This window comes from Anthonomus grandis, chromosome 3 (assembly GCF_022605725.1).
Source record: "Anthonomus grandis grandis chromosome 3, icAntGran1.3, whole genome shotgun sequence".
NCBI classification, from domain to species: Eukaryota; Metazoa; Arthropoda; class Insecta; order Coleoptera; family Curculionidae; genus Anthonomus; species Anthonomus grandis.
In genome coordinates, this window is record NC_065548.1 from 3,682,410 (window position 1) to 3,704,711 (window position 22,302).

At 33.1% G+C, this 22,302-nt stretch overlaps 2 protein-coding genes and 1 long non-coding RNA gene across 4 annotated transcripts in view; 1 reads left to right on the top strand and 2 right to left on the bottom strand.

Annotated features, from left to right (window-relative positions):
- LOC126733862 (nuclear pore complex protein Nup160 homolog) overlaps positions 1 to 12,053 on the top strand; it is a 68,016-nt gene extending 55,963 nt beyond the window's left edge. Inside the window, exons 19-23 of the mRNA XM_050437283.1 lie at positions 1,146 to 1,359; positions 1,470 to 1,652; positions 2,421 to 2,587; positions 2,646 to 2,885; positions 11,859 to 12,053. Coding sequence (XP_050293240.1) covers positions 1,146 to 1,359; positions 1,470 to 1,652; positions 2,421 to 2,587; positions 2,646 to 2,885; positions 11,859 to 11,993 — 939 coding nt within the window. The 3' untranslated portion in view covers positions 11,994 to 12,053. The remainder of the gene's footprint in view (positions 1 to 1,145; positions 1,360 to 1,469; positions 1,653 to 2,420; positions 2,588 to 2,645; positions 2,886 to 11,858) is intronic.
- Positions 6,654 to 8,382, bottom strand: LOC126733877 (uncharacterized). Its single transcript, XR_007659895.1, has 2 exons — positions 7,277 to 8,382; positions 6,654 to 7,217 (listed from the first exon to the last, which is right to left on the bottom strand). It is a non-coding gene; the product is annotated as an uncharacterized LOC126733877 (long non-coding RNA).
- Positions 12,054 to 12,192: 139 nt separating the features above from the next.
- LOC126733864 (KAT8 regulatory NSL complex subunit 1) overlaps positions 12,193 to 22,302 on the bottom strand; it is a 51,330-nt gene continuing 41,220 nt past the window's right edge. For both annotated transcript variants that reach the window (XM_050437287.1, XM_050437286.1), the window contains exon 11: positions 12,193 to 22,174. The gene's annotated coding sequence lies outside the window, so the exon portion shown is untranslated. The remainder of the gene's footprint in view (positions 22,175 to 22,302) is intronic.

The window sequence follows — 22,302 nt, forward strand, 5'->3', positions numbered from 1 at the left end:
GAAAGTTTTCAATGCACTCAAAAAACATTACAGCCATAAACTATTTAAATTGCTTCAAATGAATGATAAAATCATAAGATAAATAAAAAATAAAATTAGGAATATTTGCCAGTTAATAATTGCTCTCTTGTGTTTATTTACATAAACAATTAATTTTATGTATCCCTCATATGCAAAAAATCTAATGGGTTAAAGTCTGGACAACGTACTGGCCAAAGTCTTCGACTTCTTTATAATACGCAATTATTAACAATAAATAACAATCTAACAACTAACAATAAGAACGCAATAAAAGGTAATAGATAAAAATAAAGTTTTATAATCACATAGAAATTAATTTTTAACAGCATAATAGAGTCGCATTTTGACTAATGTGGATCACTGTTTTATTTCGGAAAAAAAGCCTTATTATATTACAGTATTAAATGATATTGTAATATATGAGTTGGGGTAGTTACCTTTAAGTATATTCTTGTAAATGATTTATAGGATATGATTTTATCTAATTGAGGACTTCAGCTTCAGATTTTTCTTGTTATCAAACTTTACATTAATGGTATTTGCCAAATAAATCATTACTGCTACTATTATTCAGATTATTTAGTGTTGCAGCATTTAAGTTGTGAATTACTGTATATCCTAGGACAAAATTTATTTGCTAATTTTTTTCCAAAAGTGAACTAAAATAGGTCCATCGTTATTATTAATCAAATATTTAGATTTTATTTTCTAGGATTCCTCATCAATTTCTTTTATTATTATCAGCATATCATTTGAGTTTATCTTTTTCGTCGTTAGGGTAACTAAAATAGTTTCGGTCATCCTCCACTAAATTTATTTGAGAAATCATCTATCCTACATGTTTCGGACATATAAGATGTCCATCATCAGGGATATACAATGAGGGTTTTCGTCACAACACATAAAAGGCCACAGTGCTTCTGGCAAGGTCAAAGATTAAAATTACTAACAATAAATAAAAAGGTCATATTAAGATACATGAGAAAGTGACCAAACCGGTTCCACACAAACATTAAAATCACATAATTACCACACTAGGATAATCTTCAATTATTTATTGACATATTAACTCCACTGCAAGTATAGACTACTTCTTTAACTTTAAAATGGTGTTTTTGTTTAAGTATGCGTGGGTGGTTCGTCCCTCAGACCCGGACGAAGACGAGATAGAAGTGACCCTGGAATCGGCGGCCGGTTCCCAAAAAGACAGCGAAATTTTCCGCATTAAAAAGCAAGTGGAAGTTGTCACCATTGACACCATTAAGAAGGAACTGACTTTTTACAGTGCCAAGCTGAAATTAGCCCGTTTCGATCCGGGGATGTCCTCGAACGTTATTGGTAAATATTTTTTTTTTAAATTGCCATCAAATCTTTTCTTAATAAAAACGTGTGTACTATGCCTCCAGTTTTCAGTATATTTTCATTAATTTTCCTTTGCTGTTTTTTAGCTCCAGATGAACTGGTGACCCTTCTAAACTGTGCCGGTTTATACAAGACCGCTTTAGAAGTGTGCAGCACTTACGCGGTGTCTTTTGTGCCCGTATTTGAGTCGCTTACGCTTCGGTGTATCGCCCTAAGCGAAGACGAGAATCCGGACGCGTGGAATTGGTTGGTAGAAAACGATTTACAAGGTAAGACATCGCATTTTATACAATTGTTAATCTTAGCAAATTTTATCACTGGAAAGTATATAGTTTTTTTTAATTAATTTTACTTTTTTTTACACTGTTCTAAAATCTATCCTAAACTAATTCAAATTATAATAATCACATTAAAAATTTCCAAATATTTATAAGGGGAGACTTTAAAAACCGATAATTGACCTCCAGTTATCAGGAATTATACAGGGTGTTACAGAATATTCTGATCCTTAAAGGTTTTAATACTTAAGTGATTTTAAGAAAAAAAGTTTGTCCTAAACCCTTTTAACTTTTGTACTAAAGGGCGTTTCTTCATCATAACTTTATTAACTTCCTAGATTTGTTTATGAAATTTAGCACACACCCTCTGAGTATCAACAGCAATTTTTTGATGTAGATTCTTTTAAAGTTTAACCAGTAACGTCCATACAGGAACATAGACTTAATATTTTTGAAAAATATTATGTACGACTATGATACACCTTGTGAACAAAAATGAAAATAGTTTAGATGAGCTGTTGAAAGTGGCCACGACAACACTTTAACACTCTTAAGGATCAGCATCTTATTCTGTAACACCCTGTATATCAATCTAAAAACATTATAGAAAATCTAGTTTTTATTTACAAATGAAGGTAACTGAGGTCCAACCACTTTAACCTTGATTTTTGAATAGAAATGTGTGTTTTTAGGTAACGTGAAGATCAAACAGGTCTTCATTAAAGGTTGAGTCATTCTATTTCCTAATTTTTTTCTTAGATTTGCCGGCGAACCGTGAAAATGTCTCCACAATAGTCTGGGAGCTCCTGCAAACGTTCCTGAAAAAATACGAACAGGCCAACGCGACCCTCCTTCACAAAGCCGTATGCGAAAAATTCATATCGATGAGAATGTACTTGCCGTTCTGGCTAATCGCTTCCTATAAAGTAAGGGTTGTTTTGCACGAAATAAACGCATTTTTAATAAAACGTTTTTCTTTTTAAGGAAAAAAACCCCGCCGAACTGCTAAGGCTGCTCCATCGCTCGGGCCGTTTGGAAGAAGCCTTCGAGGTGTCCCACGAGTATCTTTTAGCGGCCTTAGGTTACGGCAAAGAGTTGTATGGGTTTAAAATGCCTTTAGCTCCGAACTCGCAACCGTTTTGCCTGCCTGTCTATGAAATTCAGGCTTTGGTGGTCGAGTTACAGATGCAAAACGAGAGCGATCTCAATAAACCGTTCGAAAAGGTTAGTACAAATTTATTTTATGACTTTGACGATGTTATATGGAAGTTCCTGGTTCGATTTTATGATTTTTGTTTAGACTAATGGTATTAAAGCACTCAGTCATTTTTCTGCCATTATTCCTCTAAATTAATAATAATAATAATAATAATAATAATAATAATAATAATAATCTTTATTTAGCATAAATAGCTACATACAAAAACAACAAATTTCCCAAAAAATTAATAAAAATAAAAATACATATAATATTGATAATAATGTTCATAAACCTAATTCAACAACATATTTAGTCAGCAAGAGTACATATAAACTTGCGTGCATAGAAATCGGCCCACTGTAAACTTTTGACTTTAAATATATTTTTTTTTTAAATTATCCATCAGATCAAAAAAAGAAATATGCTGTTTGAAAGACAATTTAATATCCTTTAATATGAGTAGAAATTTATCAAGAAGGCTTATCGTTTATATGCGTAGCAACCGGTAAACAAATGAACCGTGTTTATGTGGTGATTGTAACGAATATAACAAATTTGTCGAATAATAAAATTATTGCGTTTGCAACTAAAATTTGCATATTATTCGATTTTCATAACCTCAATAGTGTTCAAGTGTGTTAATTTAATGCATACTACACCACAAAAAGCCGCCCAAGTTATTGCTTTAATCGAAAATGGACTTAGTCAGCGAGCTGTTGCTAGACAATTGGATTTGACTCGCGCAGCGGTTCGAAGAGTGTGCCAACGTTATGAGGAGACTGGATCCTTTCATAGGCGACCTGGAACAGGTAGGAAGCGATTTACAACCGCTTGTGATGACCGCTTCATTGTGTCAACAATATTAAGAAATCGTCACCTTAATGCCGTTCAAGTGCAACGACAGCTCCGTGAGGTGCGAGGAGTGCCTATTACTCGGTGGACAGTGAGACGAAGACTGCAGGAAAATAGCCTGACCCCTAAAACACCTGCGATTGGTCCAAAACTTACTCCAGCTCATCGGCAAGCACGCCTGCGTTTTGCAAGGGATCATCTGAATTGGACGTTGGAACAATGGGGATCTGTTCTGTTCTCAGATGAGTCCAGAATATGCCTCCATGGTAGCGACCGAAGAAGGAAAGTGTACCGAAGACCAAGAAAGCGATTTGCAGATTGCTGCTTTGAAAAGCGAAGTGCTTATGGAGGTGGTTCCTGCATGATCTGGGGTGCAATTTCTATAGAAGCACGAACCGACCTTCAGTTCATTCGTAGGGGCGACCGTGTTCACGGAAGAAGAGGTTTAACGGCTGCTAAGTATATCGAGGAGATTTTAGCAATTCATGTGGTACCTTACGTCGACTACATTGGAGATGGATTTACCTTTATGCATGACAACGCAAGGCCGCGCACCGCAAGAATCGTGCAAGATTACATTGCAGAAGTCGGTTTTCGGGTTATGGAGTGGCCAGCATACAGTTCTGACCTAAATCCGATCGAACATTTATGGGATGAGCTAAAACGAAGAATTCGAGCTAGACTTCGTACCCCAAACTCGATCCCAGAGCTTATTGTTGCAGTAAAAGAAGAGTGGCTAAACATCCCACAAGAAACAATAGCAAACTTGATTAGATCTATGCCTAATCGTATGAGAGATGTTATTAGGGCAAGAGGAGGTCATACCCATTATTAAAAAAATAAATGTTAAGTTTTAAATTGTCAATAACCCTATTTATATTAATAATAAAAAAGCCTAATTTTCTTAATGTATTAATTTCACTAGGTTAAGAATAGGATGTTCAAATAAGTTTTCATAAATTTATACTCATATTAAAGGATATTAAATTGTCTTTCAAACAGCATATTTCTTTTTTTGATCTGATGTATAATTTAAAAAAAAAATATATTTAAAGTCAAAAGTTTACAGTGGGCCGATTTCTATGCACGCAAGTGTATAAGTAAGCAATAAATATCAATTGCTGGGTACCCCGATCCCCGACACTTACAACGCCCCGGCTTTACCAGGAACAGCAGCATCCCGGTTAATCCAAGGAATACCGCAATATTCCGGTCCGTCTAAACATTGCCATATCGGCGACCTAAGCATCCCGCCACCAAAACTGGTTCAGAAATTTTTTAAAAATTACCACATACATAAACCTAAAGCGCTCTTACTAACTTTACAATAATATTATTAATTAATTAATTATGAATATACCCTTATAAATTAATCCATATACGCTTATTGTGTAAAAAATAAAATATTCATATGTACTTAAGGTTACTATTAACATGTGGATCTAAACAAAACAATTGATGTAATCAAAATTTGCAGTGGTCGCTAATAACCATAAAATTTTACGCCAATAGGTGAATCTCGGTCATGAGGTTAATTACCTATGAGCTGGTGAAATAGATCGAATACAGGGTGTCCTGGTTTTTTTGGAGAGACCATTTCAAATCCCGGTTAATCCATGAATAGTTTTTCAGTATCCCGGTTGTTCCATGGATAGCAAACACAGCTCTTCTGCCACCCACAAACACCTCATCATTGTTCTCACTTCACTACAATATTTATGTGCACATATATTTACTATGATAATTCAAGCCACACACTAAAATTAAACTTAAAATAAGTGTTAAACTAAAATAGTAATCCTAAACAACATACTATAAAAAATAAACAAAATGGAAATAAAAAAACAATTAGGCAAAGGTAACAAAATCCTAGGACAATATATGTGCCCTAACCAGCCTTTTAAAATTATTTACAGAATCACAGTCTCTTATGCTTGCTGGTAATCTATTAAAATCTTGTAAGCCTCTCTGTAGGACAGAATTTAACATCTGGTTAGAGTTACACCTATCGATTAGTATGAAATTGTTACAGTTTCGAGTTTGATAATGATGAACATCTCTAAAAAACTTCACCTTCTTACAAATATATGATGGTAACATATTATTTTTAACTTTATACGAAAAAACATAGATGCGAAACATAATTTTTTGTTTAACAGACAACATATTCAAAACGTTATTAACTTTCTACTACTTTATTAACTGGCCTACTACCACGGTGACTGTAAATGGTCTGATTCAAATACCATCACATCTTTTTTTGTGACAAATCAGGATATTTAGGCGGCCACCTAATAAAACACTAATAAGGGGTTAGGAAAGGAACTTGTTAAAAGTTCGTTTACTCTAACCGCATTATCACTCAGCACGACGCGTATTTCCAAAGTAGAGGGTGGCTCGAATTCGACGCGCATCATTGGGATTTCGGAAACCGTAAGAGATAGAGGGTCGGTTAAATAGAGCCAAAATGGCGCAATTTTATGCTCAATACAATAAAATGCCGTTTTACGTTTTTTTAAAAATTCCGAAAATATTCGAAATAGACTGGAATTTTCTTTTAAGCCAACTCAAAATGACAAAAAACTAATTTTCATGGCCACTTTTTCTGCTCTATAACTCAGTATGATTAAATATTTAATCTGACAGTTCGGCTTCTGGCGACAATCAACTTAATTTTCTTAAATACAGACCTAATTTTTTTTCAATTTAATTAAATCCTTTCGTCACGCTTAAATACAACAATTTACTTCAGATATAATAAGTTTTTTATGTTTTACCTATCTATTATTGATTTATAATACCTTAGAAACGGAATATGTTATGGTAGCAATAATACCTGCTATCACACCTAGGGCATTATAAGCGGGCATTATGATAACGCCCGGAAATTTTATTGCTTATCCAATTTTATTTCTCTCATAATAAAGAATAAACATCCATTTTATACAAAAATAATTTTAATGGACAATTTACAAACTATACAAAATAGCGTTAGTGCTGCCACCTCTACCATCACAAAAAACACCGACCATTCTATAGTGGGATCAGCTACATTTTCCGGGACATTTCAAAATTGTAATTTTTATTTTGGAAATAAAGTTTTTTATTAAATTTAAAGCGCCTAAATCTTCTTCAATGATAGTAAAACTTTTTGAAGTTGAAGTTTTAGTTTCTGGTACCTTTATAACCAAGACCGTTCCTCTATCTTCAATATCATCAATGGTCATTTTGACCAACTCATCTCGTCTTAAACCTCCAAAAACACCCATTACCAATATGACTTTGTGTACCAAGTAGATATCATCAGGAGCCTTCTTAATAAATTGTATTATTTGTTCTCCTTCCAAAACTTTAGACTTCTTCGGGACATATCCTTTCGACTTAACTTTTAAAAAAGATATGAGACGATGGTATTGCGAGATGTCTATATTTTTATAGACCATTAACGAGGACCTTAGGGTAGAATACTTGGTCCAGAGAGAGTTCGGACTGTATTTTTCCGACTAAAAATATCAAAATTGGTTAAACATATGTACCTATTAAAATAAAATCAATAACTTACCAGTTCCTGAAAATATGCCATTAGAACGGTTTCGGTTATTTGAACAATTGCGTTGGCATCTTTCCAAATACCAAATATGCCATACTCCCGATCATACTGTTGCCTTGATTTAACTGGCAAAAGATTTTCGGTCGCTTTTATGGCCTTTTATATTTTGTGGAATTTTTTCCATTTTAAGCAAATATTTAAACAAAAAATGCCAACTGACTAAGTGACAGAAACATCAAAGTCAAACTTAAATAATCACTGCAAGTCACTTAATAAATTTCTGTAGGTAGGTATGTACGTATACCTACCTACCTGTACAGGTAGACCCTATTTTTTAATTAATATTAAAATTATTTTTGTTCATAATTATCAATTTTTAGGTAAAACATAAAGCATTGTATGCACCACGGGCATTGTTAGACTCTAATGCTCATCAGGCCTAAATCTACTATTTCCACCTTCCAGGCATTATCGTCCTTACAATGCCCTTGATACATAAATAGCTATTATTATCCTGTGCATTTTATACTCTGAAGGAATACTTTCAGTTCTTTTATAAAAGGTAAAAACACAAAATCTACAGCATCACAAATACACTTCATAAAATGACAAAGGTTACATGTTTCGCTCGATTAGAGCATCATCGGACCTAAATAATAATTAAAATTATGTAACCCGAAAAAAGGAAAATTGAACAAAAACTTACCATGAATTTTTCGAGTTATACTTTCAGTTCGATTTCACTTGATTTTTGACAGTGATATTTGGATAGTGTTAACGTACAAAGAACCAAGCGCCAAATTTTAAAGTCGAGATTTTTAACGAAATAAGTTTATTGCACATAAAAAAGTTATAAACAATTATGATGGTATTTTCCTAAAAGTAGAGTGTCTGCGTATATAATGTAAACTATCTATAGTCAAATAAAGCTATATTTGTAAAAAAAATTTGAAAACTTGGATATTTTACGGATGGTTCACTACTATTATTATTATAATGCGATAATAAAAAGGGAACCAAACGCCTGGTTCCTTTGCAAAAACTACCTTTTCTGAAAAATTTGGTTTTTAAATCGCATGTTATTTAAATGCCGTAAATATTTGGTTCTTTATTATTAATCTTAAATAGGCTATTTCTGGATTTCTTTCGATTAAATTTCTCAATGTACATTAATGTTCCTTTTTTAAAAACGAGAAAATACATAAAAAGCATTTTTGAAAAATGGTAAAATGCAAATAATTCAAACCCTCAAATTTCTCTTAAGCGGGAAAAATGGTTAAAAAAATAACAGCTTGCTTTTTATGAGTATAATTTATACAAAAATATTTAATTGTTATAACAAAATTTATTTGGCATTTTCTTTGGCCTGATATGTAAAAAAAACATTATTGCGTTAAAAAAAAAATAGTCAAAATTATTATACAACAGCAGTATTGTTAGTCTTCTTGATATTGGAAATCTAAATATGCATTGTATCCATCAATATCGTCAATAATTTCTTCGCCAGCTATAAGCGACGTATAAAAACTCTGATCTGCCTCGGGAATAAGATGCATAACGGATCTTATATCTTTAAGTTTAGGCGTTGAAATTGGTTTGCCATTAGGATAAAGTATTGGCAATTGTAAACTAAATACTTCTGTCTGTTTACCCTTATGTTTTGGTTTAATATCAACCTCTACAAAAGAATCTTGATCATGTCTGAATGTAAAAAATATACTATAAGGGGAGCTTTTATTAAGTTTTATTTGCCGGACATCAAGCCAGTCTATTTTTTCCCCAATAGTTTTTCTATTAATATGTTTTTCTAATACTTCGGAAGAGATAAAATCATTCTTAGTCATTGTATGTATTATGAATGGACTCTTTTTTCTTGAGTTCTTCATGACATTGGCGTAATCCTGTGGCGTATATAACCTTTGCTGATATTTTAATGCCTTTTCAATGTCCCCAAAATCCGAATCGTTGGCTAAGAAACCCTGGCCTGATACCAGAAATTTCATGCTTATATTTTGCAAAGTTGAAGAGTTATTTAGGATATAATGGATATAATAGGAATATATGTTTTAGTATTAGGCAAAGTTTAATATTACGGTTCTGTCCACCACAGGAATCTGACCATAAATGTAAATCTGTTGTTTTTTTCCAAAAAATATTCGCAGTATTTTTTTATGCAAGATCCCACTTCTTGCGCACGCGACCAGCAGTACCTTTTGTCCAGAGAAAACAGTAAGATTTTCCTTCTTTTGCCGATTGAATACCCAAATTATAAAGCCATAACTGGCGTTTATAAAACATGATGTTTGTGGGGATTCTTGGTAATGGCAAAGATTTCTCTAGGTCAAAAGAAATCGCCTGTACATGAACATTTTCTCTTGCCTCTTTAAAATCGTTATTAATTTTTTTGATGACCGCATCATATAAAAAACATCTTATTATTAAGGATTGAAGATAATGTTATTATAAATCTTAAAAACAAATTTTTTTTTTAAAAAGAACCAAACGACACCTAAACGGAACCAACAGCCATATATATCAAATTCTCGGTTTTAAAGAAGGGACCACAGATATACACAGTTTTAGGTTATAAAGATAGAATAATTTTCTTGAGCTTTTAGCATTTCCAGCGCCTGCAACATCTTTTTACCCCGAGACATAACTAGTTTTTTGATATTTCCTTAAAAAATTAACTAAAAAATATCATTAACCGGCACTGCAGTAAACAATACTTGGTTCTTTCTTTTAAAATGGAATTTTAATGATGGCTGTCATTGTAAACGGAACTTTTGTCACTAGATGGCCGCAGTTGTATTTTCAAGAATGTTTAGTAATTAAACCTGTAGACAAAGTATTTATTCACCCAATTTTCTTAGTTTTTTAGTGGTGGTTTTTTTTTGGTTTTCTTAGTGGGTCAAGTACAACAGATGCCCTATATCAACTTACTAAACAAATAACAGATAAACTGGAAAAGAACAAGAAATGTATTACAGTATTCCTGGATTTGGCAAGGGCCTTTGATACTGTGCCCTATGATCTTCTCTTGGATGTTTTATCTTCAAATGGAGTTAGGGGCCCAGTATTGGAGGTTTTTCAAAGTTATTTAACTGGAAGGCAGCAATATTTAAAAATTGAGGATACATTAAGTGAACCATTAGAAATAAAAATAGGAATACCTCAGGGAACCGTGTTAGGACCTTTACTGTTCATTACATATATTAACTCACTAACAGAATTAAAAATTAAAGATGGTGCTGTTATATCATACGCAGATGATACGGCAATAATTTTCTCTGGAACAACATGGGAAAATGTGAAAGACAGTGCAATAATCGGAATACGTAAGATAAAAAACTGGCTAGACACTTTTAAATTATCACTTAACATATCAAAAACTCACTATATTGCATTTTCATTAACTGAAGCAAACCGCCCATCATTTAATTCTCTTGATATAGAAAACAATACACAACAGGATAATATTATTAAAGAAGTTTACTTCACTAAATATTTGGGTGTTACTATTGATAAGCATCTAAAATGGAATCACCACATTTTAAATCTAACCAAAAATATTCGAAAACTCTTACACAAATTTTACATTCTAAAACAAATCTTAAGCCGGAAATTGTTGGTTGCAGTTTATAGGGCATTGGTTGAGTCATTGATTAGATACGGTATTGTTGCATGGGGTGGACTGTACCAAACTTCTTTGAAACCCTTAAATGTGGTACAAAATTATATTTTAAAAATCATGTTTGGGAAAAATAAACTATATTCAACCAATTTATTGTACTCATCTGATATATTTGATGTCCGATCACTTTATGTTTTGGAAGTTTGTTGCTTTGTTCATAAAAATCCTGAACTGAATATTGCTGTAACACATACCTTTAATACTCGCAATAAGATTAATGAACACTTAAAAACTCCCAAAAGTAATACAAATTTAAATAAGCGTTTTATAAATTATTTTGCACCAAAAATATTTAATTTAGTTCCAAAAGATATAAGAAAAATAGCGAATAAAAAAAAATTTAAGAAATCTTGCAGACATTATATTTATACAAATAATAAAAAAGTTAAAGAACTATTTAACAGCAGTTAAAATTATAAATTGGAATTTATATAGGTTAGGTTTAAGTAACCGAATATGTAGTTTAGGTCTTAAGTGAATATAAATTAGCATCAGATGGATTTATTGATATTTTGTAATATAAAAAATCTTGTTAACAGGCTCATTCAGGTTTTAAGTTACCTAGTTGCCTATGAGTATGTTCCTACATTCCTACATTCATGTAATTTATATTATTATGTATTGATGTATGAATAAATAAATAAATTTGAAAAAAAAAAAAAAATTTTTTTTAAAAATTGTCCAGAAAACTCGATTTCTGCCAAATGGCGCTTGGTTCCTTGTTCGTTAACACTATCCATTTATTGTAACGGTATTTCAACTTTTGCTTAATAGTATTCTTGTTTTTTTTTTGAGTGAAAAGTATTGTTTATATCTTGTTGTTATGGTACATAAATATACATTATGCGCTTTATTGACTGACTTACTAAACCCTAATATGTTTATCTTTTTTCTTTTCAGGAATATCAAATCCTGAATGAACTTTTCCAAAAGTACCTTACGACCGCCTCGAGAATATCGAACGAAAAGTGCCAATTACTGATGCCTTCTTTCGGTTCCATTCAAGGTGCAGTAGCCAGTCGCATGATATTTTAATTATTAGTTTGTAATACAATTTAAAAAAAAAAATAAAACGTGGATCAACAAATAAAACAACTCCGATGGTGTTTCACCAACATGGCCATCAAAAACCGATTTATTCTTACACAACTAATGCTTATAAAAGTGTTTCAGAGACTGAATTTATTCAGAGGCGTTTTGGCGAGCTGAAGCGTCCGAAAATAAATACACTCTATTTAAATCTATTAATTTTTTAAAATTTTTTATTTCATTTTTTTCAATATTATTTATTATACACAAGTAAAATTTTCAATAAATGTAACTTGAAAAATAATTTTAGTACAAATTTGAAAAATAATAATCGTAGCGATCATTTTACATAATAACTTTGTTTTTCATTTTATGTTACACAACTCTTATAAAGAGTACCGGGTCACATTTTTGCTAGAAATGTTTACTCGGGCCAGTGTCGGATAAAAGAAAAGCACTAACCCAAGCCTATTTAACGCTAATTTTAATACAAGGTTCTTCACAGTAACATTTGAACCATGCCAGTAGATATATGAACTAAATAAACCAGGGTGTTGATAACATTTTTAACCGGAAATGATTTAGGCTCCTCAAAAAATATTATCGCAACCCTAATATTTACAAAATCGTGAATTCGAGAAGGAAGGAAACTATATGAGGTTGTTTTTTTATAATGGTTATATTATTGATTATGTACTGATAACCGAAATAAAGAGTTATCCGATGAATATGACTAAGAAAACAAACTTACCTAAAAGCAATGGAAACAAACAAAATGAATGCGAAGAACTGACTTAACCTATTTGATTTACTGGTAGCATTAAAACGCCTTTTTTTAAATTTAAAAGAGTGGGTTTATCCTTTGTCTGATGCATAAGTATGATCGTTTTTGGTTGTTTAAATTCTAAAGCAGCCAGAGAAAAATGTATAGAAATGGTTTTAAATATGTATTATGGTAAATTTAACTCATATTATTTTCCAGGCACTTAGCTTCAGTTAATGATTGACATGTAGTTCGTAGACTGTAAAATCTCCGACAGGCAGTTGGGTTTGCTTTAGTTAAGACACCCAGAAGTGTTCACTGCTTTTAAGGTCTTTCTAAAGAATGGATCATAATATTCCAGGGAATTTAATGATATAACTGGAGGCACCAGAGTCTTCTAAACCTTATTTCCATCATCCACATAAAAGAATCGAATGGATTTCCATGAAGTTATTTTTAATTCTGACCAGTTTTTCAAACTTGCCTTTGTCCAATGGTTTTTCAAGAAATTAAAATTATTTTCCTATTAGTTAGATTGTATTGAGTTGAGAAACTCCTAACTGCTTGGAAGAAAACTCCTCGTGAGTAATATTACACAGTTTTAATGGAGTCGTTCACTGCCTTTAAATTCTTTCTAGAGGATTGATAAGAGGCACCAAAGAGTCTTCAACTGCCTGGACTTAAAACATTATTTCCATCATCCACATAAAGGAACCAAATTGATTTCCATGAAGATTTTCCAATTTTGTCTTTGTCTAATTATTTTTCGAGAAATTAAAATTATTTTCCTGTTCCAGTTAGGTTAGATTGACTTAAGAAACTCGGGAGTCTTAACTGCCTGGCAGAAAAGTCCCCATGAGTAATAAATAGGGTCGTCCACTGCCTTTAAATTATTTGTAAAAGATTGATAACAGGCACCAAAGAGTCTTCAACTGCCTGGAATTAAAACAATATTTCCATTAATTATAGAAAGAAATCCAATTAACTTCCATGAAGGTATTTTCAATTTTTCCGGCCAGTTTTCTATGGAAAAATCCAGTTCATTTCAATGGAGTTTTGCAAATTTGTTTTCCATTTTAAACATTTTCTAGGCAGTTGCGTTCATAATTGGTACGGAGTTTTTTAGACTGCCTGGGATTAAAACAATATTTCCATCATTTGCACTAAGAAATCCAATTGATAATCATGAGGTTTCTAAGTTTTCCAGGCAGTTTTACCAATTTTTTTTCTCAATGAATTAAAATTATTTTCCAGGGAGTTGGATAGGGTTGATCTCATTTCGAAGATTGAAAAATCTCTTCCAGGCAGTTGGGTTTGATTTAATTGAGACATGCAGAAGTCTTCACTGCCTTTAAGGTCTTTCTAAAGAATGGATCATAATATTCCAGGGAATTTAATGATATAACTGGAGGCACTAGAGTCTTATTAAACATTATATCCATCATCCACATAAGTCTTTGTCCAATGGTTTTTCAAGAAATTAAAATTATTTTCCTATTAGTTAGATTGGATTGAGTTGAGAAACTCAGGAGTCCTAACTGCCTTTAAATTCTTTCTAAACGATTGATAAGAGGCACCAAAGAGTCTTCAACTGCCTGGACTTAAAACATTATTTCCATTATCCACATAAAGGAATCAAATTGATTTCCATGAATATTTTCCAATTTTGTCTTTGTCCAATTAATTTTCAAGACATTAAAATTATTTTCCTGTTCCAGTTAGGTTGGATTGAGTTGAGAAACCCAAAGAGTCCTAACGTGCCTGGAAGAAAACTCCCCATAAGCAATATTACACATTTTTAATAGAGTCGTCGACTGCCTTTCAATTCTTTGTAAAAGATTGATAACAGGCACCAGAGAGCCTTCAACGGCCTGGAATTAAAACAATATTTCCATTATCCATAGAAAGAACTCCAATTAACTTCCATGAAGTTATTTTCAATTTTTCCGGCCAGTTTTCTATGGAAAAATCAAATTCATTTGAATGGAGTTTCGCCAATTTGTTTTCCAAACATTTTCTAGACAATTGGGTTGATAATTGGTACGGAGTTTTTTAGACTCAACTGCCTGGAATTAAAACAATATTTCCATCATTTGCACAAAGAAATCCAATTGATATTCATGATGTTTCTAATTTTTCCAGGCAGTCATTCCGATTTTTTTTCACCAAGTAATTAAAATTATTTTCCAGGAAGTTGGGTTAGTCTGAGTTCAAAAGTTCAATTGCCTATAAGAAAACCACTCATAATTGATATCTAGTTGAAATGAAGTATAATCTGAATGAAGTAAAATAAGTTAAAAATTTGCAACTTTCCATTTAGCGTTTTCTGGAAATCAGTTCAGGGAATTTCGAGTTATTAGCTGCAGCTTTTCAGATAGCAACACGAAGTATGCGCATTTCAAGTAAAAGGTTTTAATGTCAGTGGATTTTTCTGATTTTTTAACTGTTCAATAACTTCAATTTCTATATAATCTACTGGACAAAAGCAACTTTTACGAATATATGAATAATTTAATTACAAAGGCAGTCAGGTAGCCTGGAAGAACACATTATGTGAATGTTACCTTTTATGTAATATTTTGTCATTTCATAATAAACGTTTATTTATTTAAGACTGAAATTCAGATTAACGAAGATAAAACACAATTTAGTTCTTTAACATTTGACAACAATTAGTATATTTAAGCTGTCATTGCAGCATACCTATGGTAATCTGGCAGGTAATTAATATTTGCTAATGCTACTTGTATTTTTGATAAATAAATAATTTAAGATTTTCTCTACTTTTTGTCTGATAAGTCAACATTGGCGAGAGTGAGTAAGAACTCCAGACAGTAACGGAATATTTGGATACCAAATAATTTTTTTTATATAAATGGAACTTCGGATGGGAAATTCATTCAGCAATTATTTGGCAAAGTTTACTTCCTGCAAATTTCCAGACATTTATACAAATAGACTTTGATAGGAATCACTTACCATTTGGAAATTGCCAAATTCTCCAGCTATCCAGACAGACGATATCAACATATTATTGCTTTTTAAAATATTTGGTATTGTAACGTGTGGTTCAGAAAGTTGTTCATTTTTTGACGCTTCGTATAAAATTTGGTAGGGGGGCTAGAATCGTGCGCGCGTGCTCAATCGATAGCTTGGTTCGGGGAAATTTAGTCACCATGCAGCGCTATACGGGAGAGCAACGCTCGTTTTATGTACGAGAGTATTTCCGTAACAACAATTCGGCCACCGTTGTGCGCCCTAGATATCGGGCACATTTTGATTTGCATGACATTAACCAGTGCCCCCCAAGCCCACAGCTGATCGTAAAATGGGTACGTAAGTTTAACGACACCGGTTCGACGTTAAATAAACCAAATTTGGGTCGGTCAAGGACAACGAGAGTTCCCGAAACGGTTGCTCGGGTGAGAGGGTCTATACGCCGAGAACCGACCTTGTCTTCTCGCAAGCGCGCGGCGGCATTAAATGTCTCCAGATCGTCGGTGCTGCGAATTCTTCACAATGATTTAAAAATGCATCCTTACAAAATTCAATTAGTGCAGGAATTAAAGGAAAATGACCCTCCTGCAAGACTTTTGTTCGCCAACGAAGTAATGAATCGATTTCAGCGATTCAACAACATTTTTTTCTCCGATGAGGCTCATTTTTAGCTAAATGGCCATGTGAACACCCAAAATTGTCGCTACTGATGTGCAACAAACCCGCAGCAAAAACATCGGTAATTCTGCAGTTTAGCGGCTTTTGATAAAACTAACGAAAAATGGTCGGTTTTTTGCAAAGTGGGTAGATTCCGATATATATTTTTCACTAAGAGTGGCGGAAAGCCAAATTTTATCACGAAGAGGGTGTTATCACGCACTAAATCACTGACTATAGGATGCGATTAATCATTAGAATAACCTTGTATACCATTAGTTTTGTCAACAAATAGGTGACAATTGAGTTGAGGTTAGGCGTGGTGTTGCCAGTTTTGTCATTCTGCAGCTGAAGCCTTGTCTCCAGTCTGGCTTTCTCTAAAGTGGAGAATTCACTCTGTATTTGTTTAGTCATTCATTATCATAACATATAAAAAATGATGAATGAAACTAGTGTATAATCATAACATTATACACTAGTTTCATTACATATAACTTAAAATGTCAATTACATGTAATAAACACAAATTTGATTGAATTGAAAATTTATTTTTAGGAGTACATCATTTTTAAAATTTCTTTTTTTTTAAGTTCTATCAAAAATCACATATTCGCGGCGAATTATATCGTATCATTCCGCCACTTTTAATTTTTTTTTGGTAAAATTAGGCCATTTAAAAAAAATTGTAAAAATACGCAAAATTTGATGAGCGGTGCTTGAACAATTTAAGAACCAATCCAACCCAACCCATCCCATCCCCTCCCATTCCCGTTGGGTGTTGATGAACTCTTGGGTGTTAATGAACCTCCAAACCAAACCAACCTCTGAACCTAACCAAACCTTAATGGGTAAAATGAATCATTTAAGTGTCGCTGTAAATTTATGATTAAATTTTTTAGAACTTTTTTTTTAAATAATTTTTTATATAAGAAATATTTTTTTATTAGTTTTGGTCTTTTTAGCATGCCGAGAATTTACAAAAAAAAATTGGGGCCGCAGGGAAAATGTAACTACGATCAAGAATATGTTCGTCGAGCAGTGGCAGCGGTTAGACGAGGTGATATGTCCATGAGACAAGCATCTGAAAGATTTGGTGTACCTTTCAGTACCATTAAAAGAAGATATCATGGCAAACATTCTTTAAAATATGGTCGACAGCCTGTACTAAGTGGTGAGCAAGAGCTAAGACTAAAGGAGACAATCAAAATTTGCGCCGACTGGGGATTCCCATTAAAAAGTACAGATGTTAGAGCAATTGTGCAACAATATCTAAATAGACTAGGAGTAAGGGATTCCAGATTTAAAGAAAATATGCCAGGGATGGACTGGTTCAAAAGTTTTATGAGCAGAAATAAAGACCTTACCGTTAAGTTGGCTGAAAATACAAAACGCGTTAGAGGTGCATTAACCCGCGAGGTTATTCAAAAATATTTTGAAAACTTGCAGGTCACGTTGAAAGACGTCCCTGCTCAAAATATTATCAATTACGACGAGACCAATTTTGTGGATGATCCCGGGTCGGCTAAAGTAATTACAAAAAGAGGTGCAAAGCATGCCCATAGGTTAATAGACTCCTCAAAGACCAGCACAACTGTGATGTTTACAATACCCGCTGATGGAACATTACTGCCTCCATATACGGTATACAAGGCAAAACATTCCTATGATGGTTGGACAGAGGGAGGAATTGAAGGAGCAAGATATAACAGAAGCATGAGTGGATGGTTTGACTCTGATATATTTGAGGACTGGTTTAAGACAATTGTCATGCCTTATTTTCGAAAGCTTGCTGAGCGTAAAGTTTTAATAGGCGATAACTTAAATTGCCACATTACCACTAATGTCGTACAGCAATGTGAGAATAATGAAATTGATTTTGTCTTACTCCCTCCCAATTCAACTCATTTGCTTCAACCGCTCGATGTCGCGTATTTTAGGCCTTTAAAAGCTGCATGGAGATCCACCTTGGAACAATGGAAACTAAAACACCGTGGAGTCATTCCTAAAACGGAGTTTCCAAGGCTGCTGAGACAGAGTGTGGAAAAGGTTGGCATAAAGTCGAAAGAAAATTCCTTTGCTGGTTTTAAGGCATGTGGAATTTTTCCGCTCGATCCCAACAAAGTTTTAAATAAAATTCCACGAAATTTACACATCGATGAAAATGGTGAGAATAATGATCAGGCCTGGAGTAACACAATAATCAGTCACCTAAAAAATTTAAAAACTACCCCGAATCAATCAACAAAGAGAGGAAAAAAAATTATTATCGAGGCTGGCAAAAGTGTGTCAAGTCAAAGTTTATTATCAACGATAATAGATAAAACACCCACAAAAAAATCATCTAAAAAAAACATGAAAAAAAACGAAAGAAGAGCCCTGGAAATATCGGATGATGAGTTAGATCGAGAGTTAGATAAAGAAGTTTCCCTAAGTGATTTCGAAAATATTGTTGAAAACTTTGACGAGTTTGATCCAAATCCGTCGACATCGAATGATGATACTTACATGATCGACACAGACTTATCCATGGAGCCAAGGATTGGGGAGTTTATTATTGCAAAGTTTCCAACCGAGAAACGAGATCGATTGTTTGTTGGCAAAATCGAGAATTGTTCAAAGAAAAAAGAATTTACTATAAATGCCATGAGAAAAAAGGGAAACTCGGAAAAGGGGTATTTTGTTTATCCAGAAATACAGGACCTTTGCCTAATAAGCCAAGACCAAATTATTAGAAAACTGCGTCAAAAGTCTTTCAAGAGGGGTAAATTTGTTTTTAACTTAGACAACGACGAATTTAAAAAGTTGGAGTAATTTCTTTTTTGTTAATTTTCCTATGTTTTGTATGTAGACTTAAGTTTTTTTTACCAAGTGCCATTTTTGTTTAAAGAAAAGTTCCTAAGTTTGTTGTTTTTATAAAGCCTTAATATTCTGTGATAGAATGTGTTATAGAATAAGACTTTGTTACTTAATCTTACTTTTGTTACCTTTAGAATAAAGAATTTGTTTTTTTTTAAGTGTTTTTTTCCGTTTAAATCTTCTTTTTTTATTTTTTGTTGATTCATTTTACCCACATTATGTTTAAAGTGAATTTTACAGCACTTCTAATACATGATTCACTTTACCCCAAACCGGAGGGTAAAGTGAATCAGACTTTATCAAAAAAAATGGAGGACTTCCCATGCCTAAATGCTTACAAGTTTTAATAAAATCTTTTAAGACATTTACCAGAATCTACAATATTTTTTACATATTTTTTAATTTAATACTTTGGCAGAAAAACGAAAAAAACCACTTATTTTGATTCACTTAACCCCATTTGACGGTACCTAAAAATACGTAATAATAAAAAAAATAAATAATATTATCTTGTAAAATGTAAAATATTAGGTCCCGCGGTATCTCCACTTAGTCGTTCCACTGTACGGCGTGCGCCACCAAATCTCGGCTTCAATTTTGACGCCACGAAACCAGTATCACGGCTAGAACTCTCGATCGCTACGGTTTGGGTTTGGGTTGGGTTGGGTTGGGTATATCTATGGTCTGTGCGCAGCGCCTTATGTTTACCTCGCGGTGATAGAGAAACGGAACAAACCAAAACACTGCACACATACTCCCAGAGTCGACAACCCATTTGACAGATAGCGACTGTCATTTAATTTATGCAAAAAGAACAGCAAAAAATTTAAATAAATCAGTTTACCTTTATTTGTGAGTACTTCACTTTGTTTATAAAGAAACTATTTGCAAAATACACCTTCCGCCACTTTATTAATTTTTTCCAGATAAAATTAAGCTATTTAAAAAAGAAAACCGGTGAAAATACGCCAAATTTGACAAAAGCCGCTAAACTGCGGAATCATATTATTTTTAATTTGGACCAAAATCTAAAAATTAGCAAAATAATAATACATTATGGGTGTCTTCGGTATGTTTGTTGCACGAAAATAACAGATTTAGTTACAAGAAAAGGTAAAAACAGTTTTTGTTTTACGCATATAATACAAAACGCAGTAGACGACAGAACTGGCAACACCACACCTAACCTCACCTTAGTTGTAACCTATTTGTTGTCAAAACTAATCGAATACAAGGGTTATTCTAATGACGTTATTCTATTTATGTCCCATAGTGAGTGATTTAGTGCATGATAACACCCTCTTCGTGATAAAATTTGACTTTCCGCCACTCTTAGTGAAAAATATATATCCAAATCCACGCATTTTGCAAAAAACCCGACCATTTTTCGTTAGTTTTAACAAAAGCCGCTAAACTGCAGAATTACCAAAACATCAAAGGCCCCTGCATAGCCCAAAGGTCACGGTTTGGGCTGCAATGTCGGGATCAGGAATAATCGGTCCCTATTTTTTCGAAGACGCTCGAGGCAACGCAATTACCGTAAATTCGCAGCGTTACATGGACATGCTTCAAACATTTTTCGCTCCCGCCCTTCAGGAGTTTGAGGGATACAATCGAAACACTTGGTTTCAGCAGGACGGTGCCACCTGCCACATCTCCAACCTGTCTTTGCCTGTCGTTCAGGCGCTTTTTCCAAATAAATTAATCTCCCGAAGAGGGGACATTCAGTGGCCCGCCCTGCGATTTTTTTTTTGTGGGGATACCTTAAGAGTAAGGTGTACAGCAACCGACCCACCACCCTGAATGATCTAAAGGCCAATATCCAGCAAGAAATTGAAGCGATAACTCCAGAAACTTGCCAACGCGTTATTGAAAATTTTAGGGCTCGGCTTGAGGAGTGCCAGGAAAGAAATGGGGCACATTTGGACAACTTAATTTTTAAGACATAAATTTCCCAAGTTTTCTGTAAATTTTATGAATAAATTTGTTACAATTGATCAACGGGTTTTTTTTTCATTTAATTTTTATAAAATTAACAACTTTCTGGACCACAGCTGTTTTTGAAAAAACTTGACCAAATAACGAGGCGAATGATGCATATTATAGTATAAACAATAAATTATTAGTTTTACAGTCCAGTTACATCGAAAAACTCTTTTAAAGCATTTACTGGGTTCTTTAAACAAAAGGAAAGTCAAGTTTTATGAGAAGAATGTTATGATACAACTTGAGCAAAAGTATATTAATTTTTAATGGTCTTAATTAGAATAGTTTTACCTGGAAAGTTTCACTTACTAATCTGGCAACTAGAATTTAAAAATGAGAATGCATTGGCCTCTCTGTTTCTGGTGCATTCTTCATAAACCACCATTTAAAGTTTAAAAAAAAAACGTTTTAAAGCTACCCATCCCTGTGATTTTAATCACTGCCATAATATCGGACAAAATATACACGTTACTAAAAAAAGAATGAAATATTTGCAAATATCCAAAACGATTTAGACACAATGTATTTACTGTAATAACCGATAAAACTGTCGGCAAGTGTTTACCGGGGGAGGGCTACATAATAAAAAGTAAAAAACTAATTAACAAGCCTACACGGGATAAAGAAGTAACCGATCTGAAAATCATTTACAATGTACAAATTAGAGAACAGAAACTTTTAATTAATTAATTAATTTAAAAAAAAAAACAACTTATCGAGTGTATCATAAGCAACTTCTAACTAAACAACTTAATCACAGAATTGCTGGTTACGATAACAAGTTAACGCAATTTTATATAGCTCGGAAAAATAAATCTCTTAACCGAAAAAATTTCTTCCAAAGCTAAATTAGTTTTACTAATAATAAGTTTAATTTTCTCTTCTTCATATGCTGTACAAAAATATTGGTGAATTTGGTACGCACTACCTGAAACCAATAAGAAAAGTTTTATTAGTAAAAAAAAGTGTACAGGTTTGTTGGATGGGGATCGACAAATATAGGCATGAGTAAATTGTATTTTAAAATAAAATTAAAGGTAGTAAGAAAAATGGTAC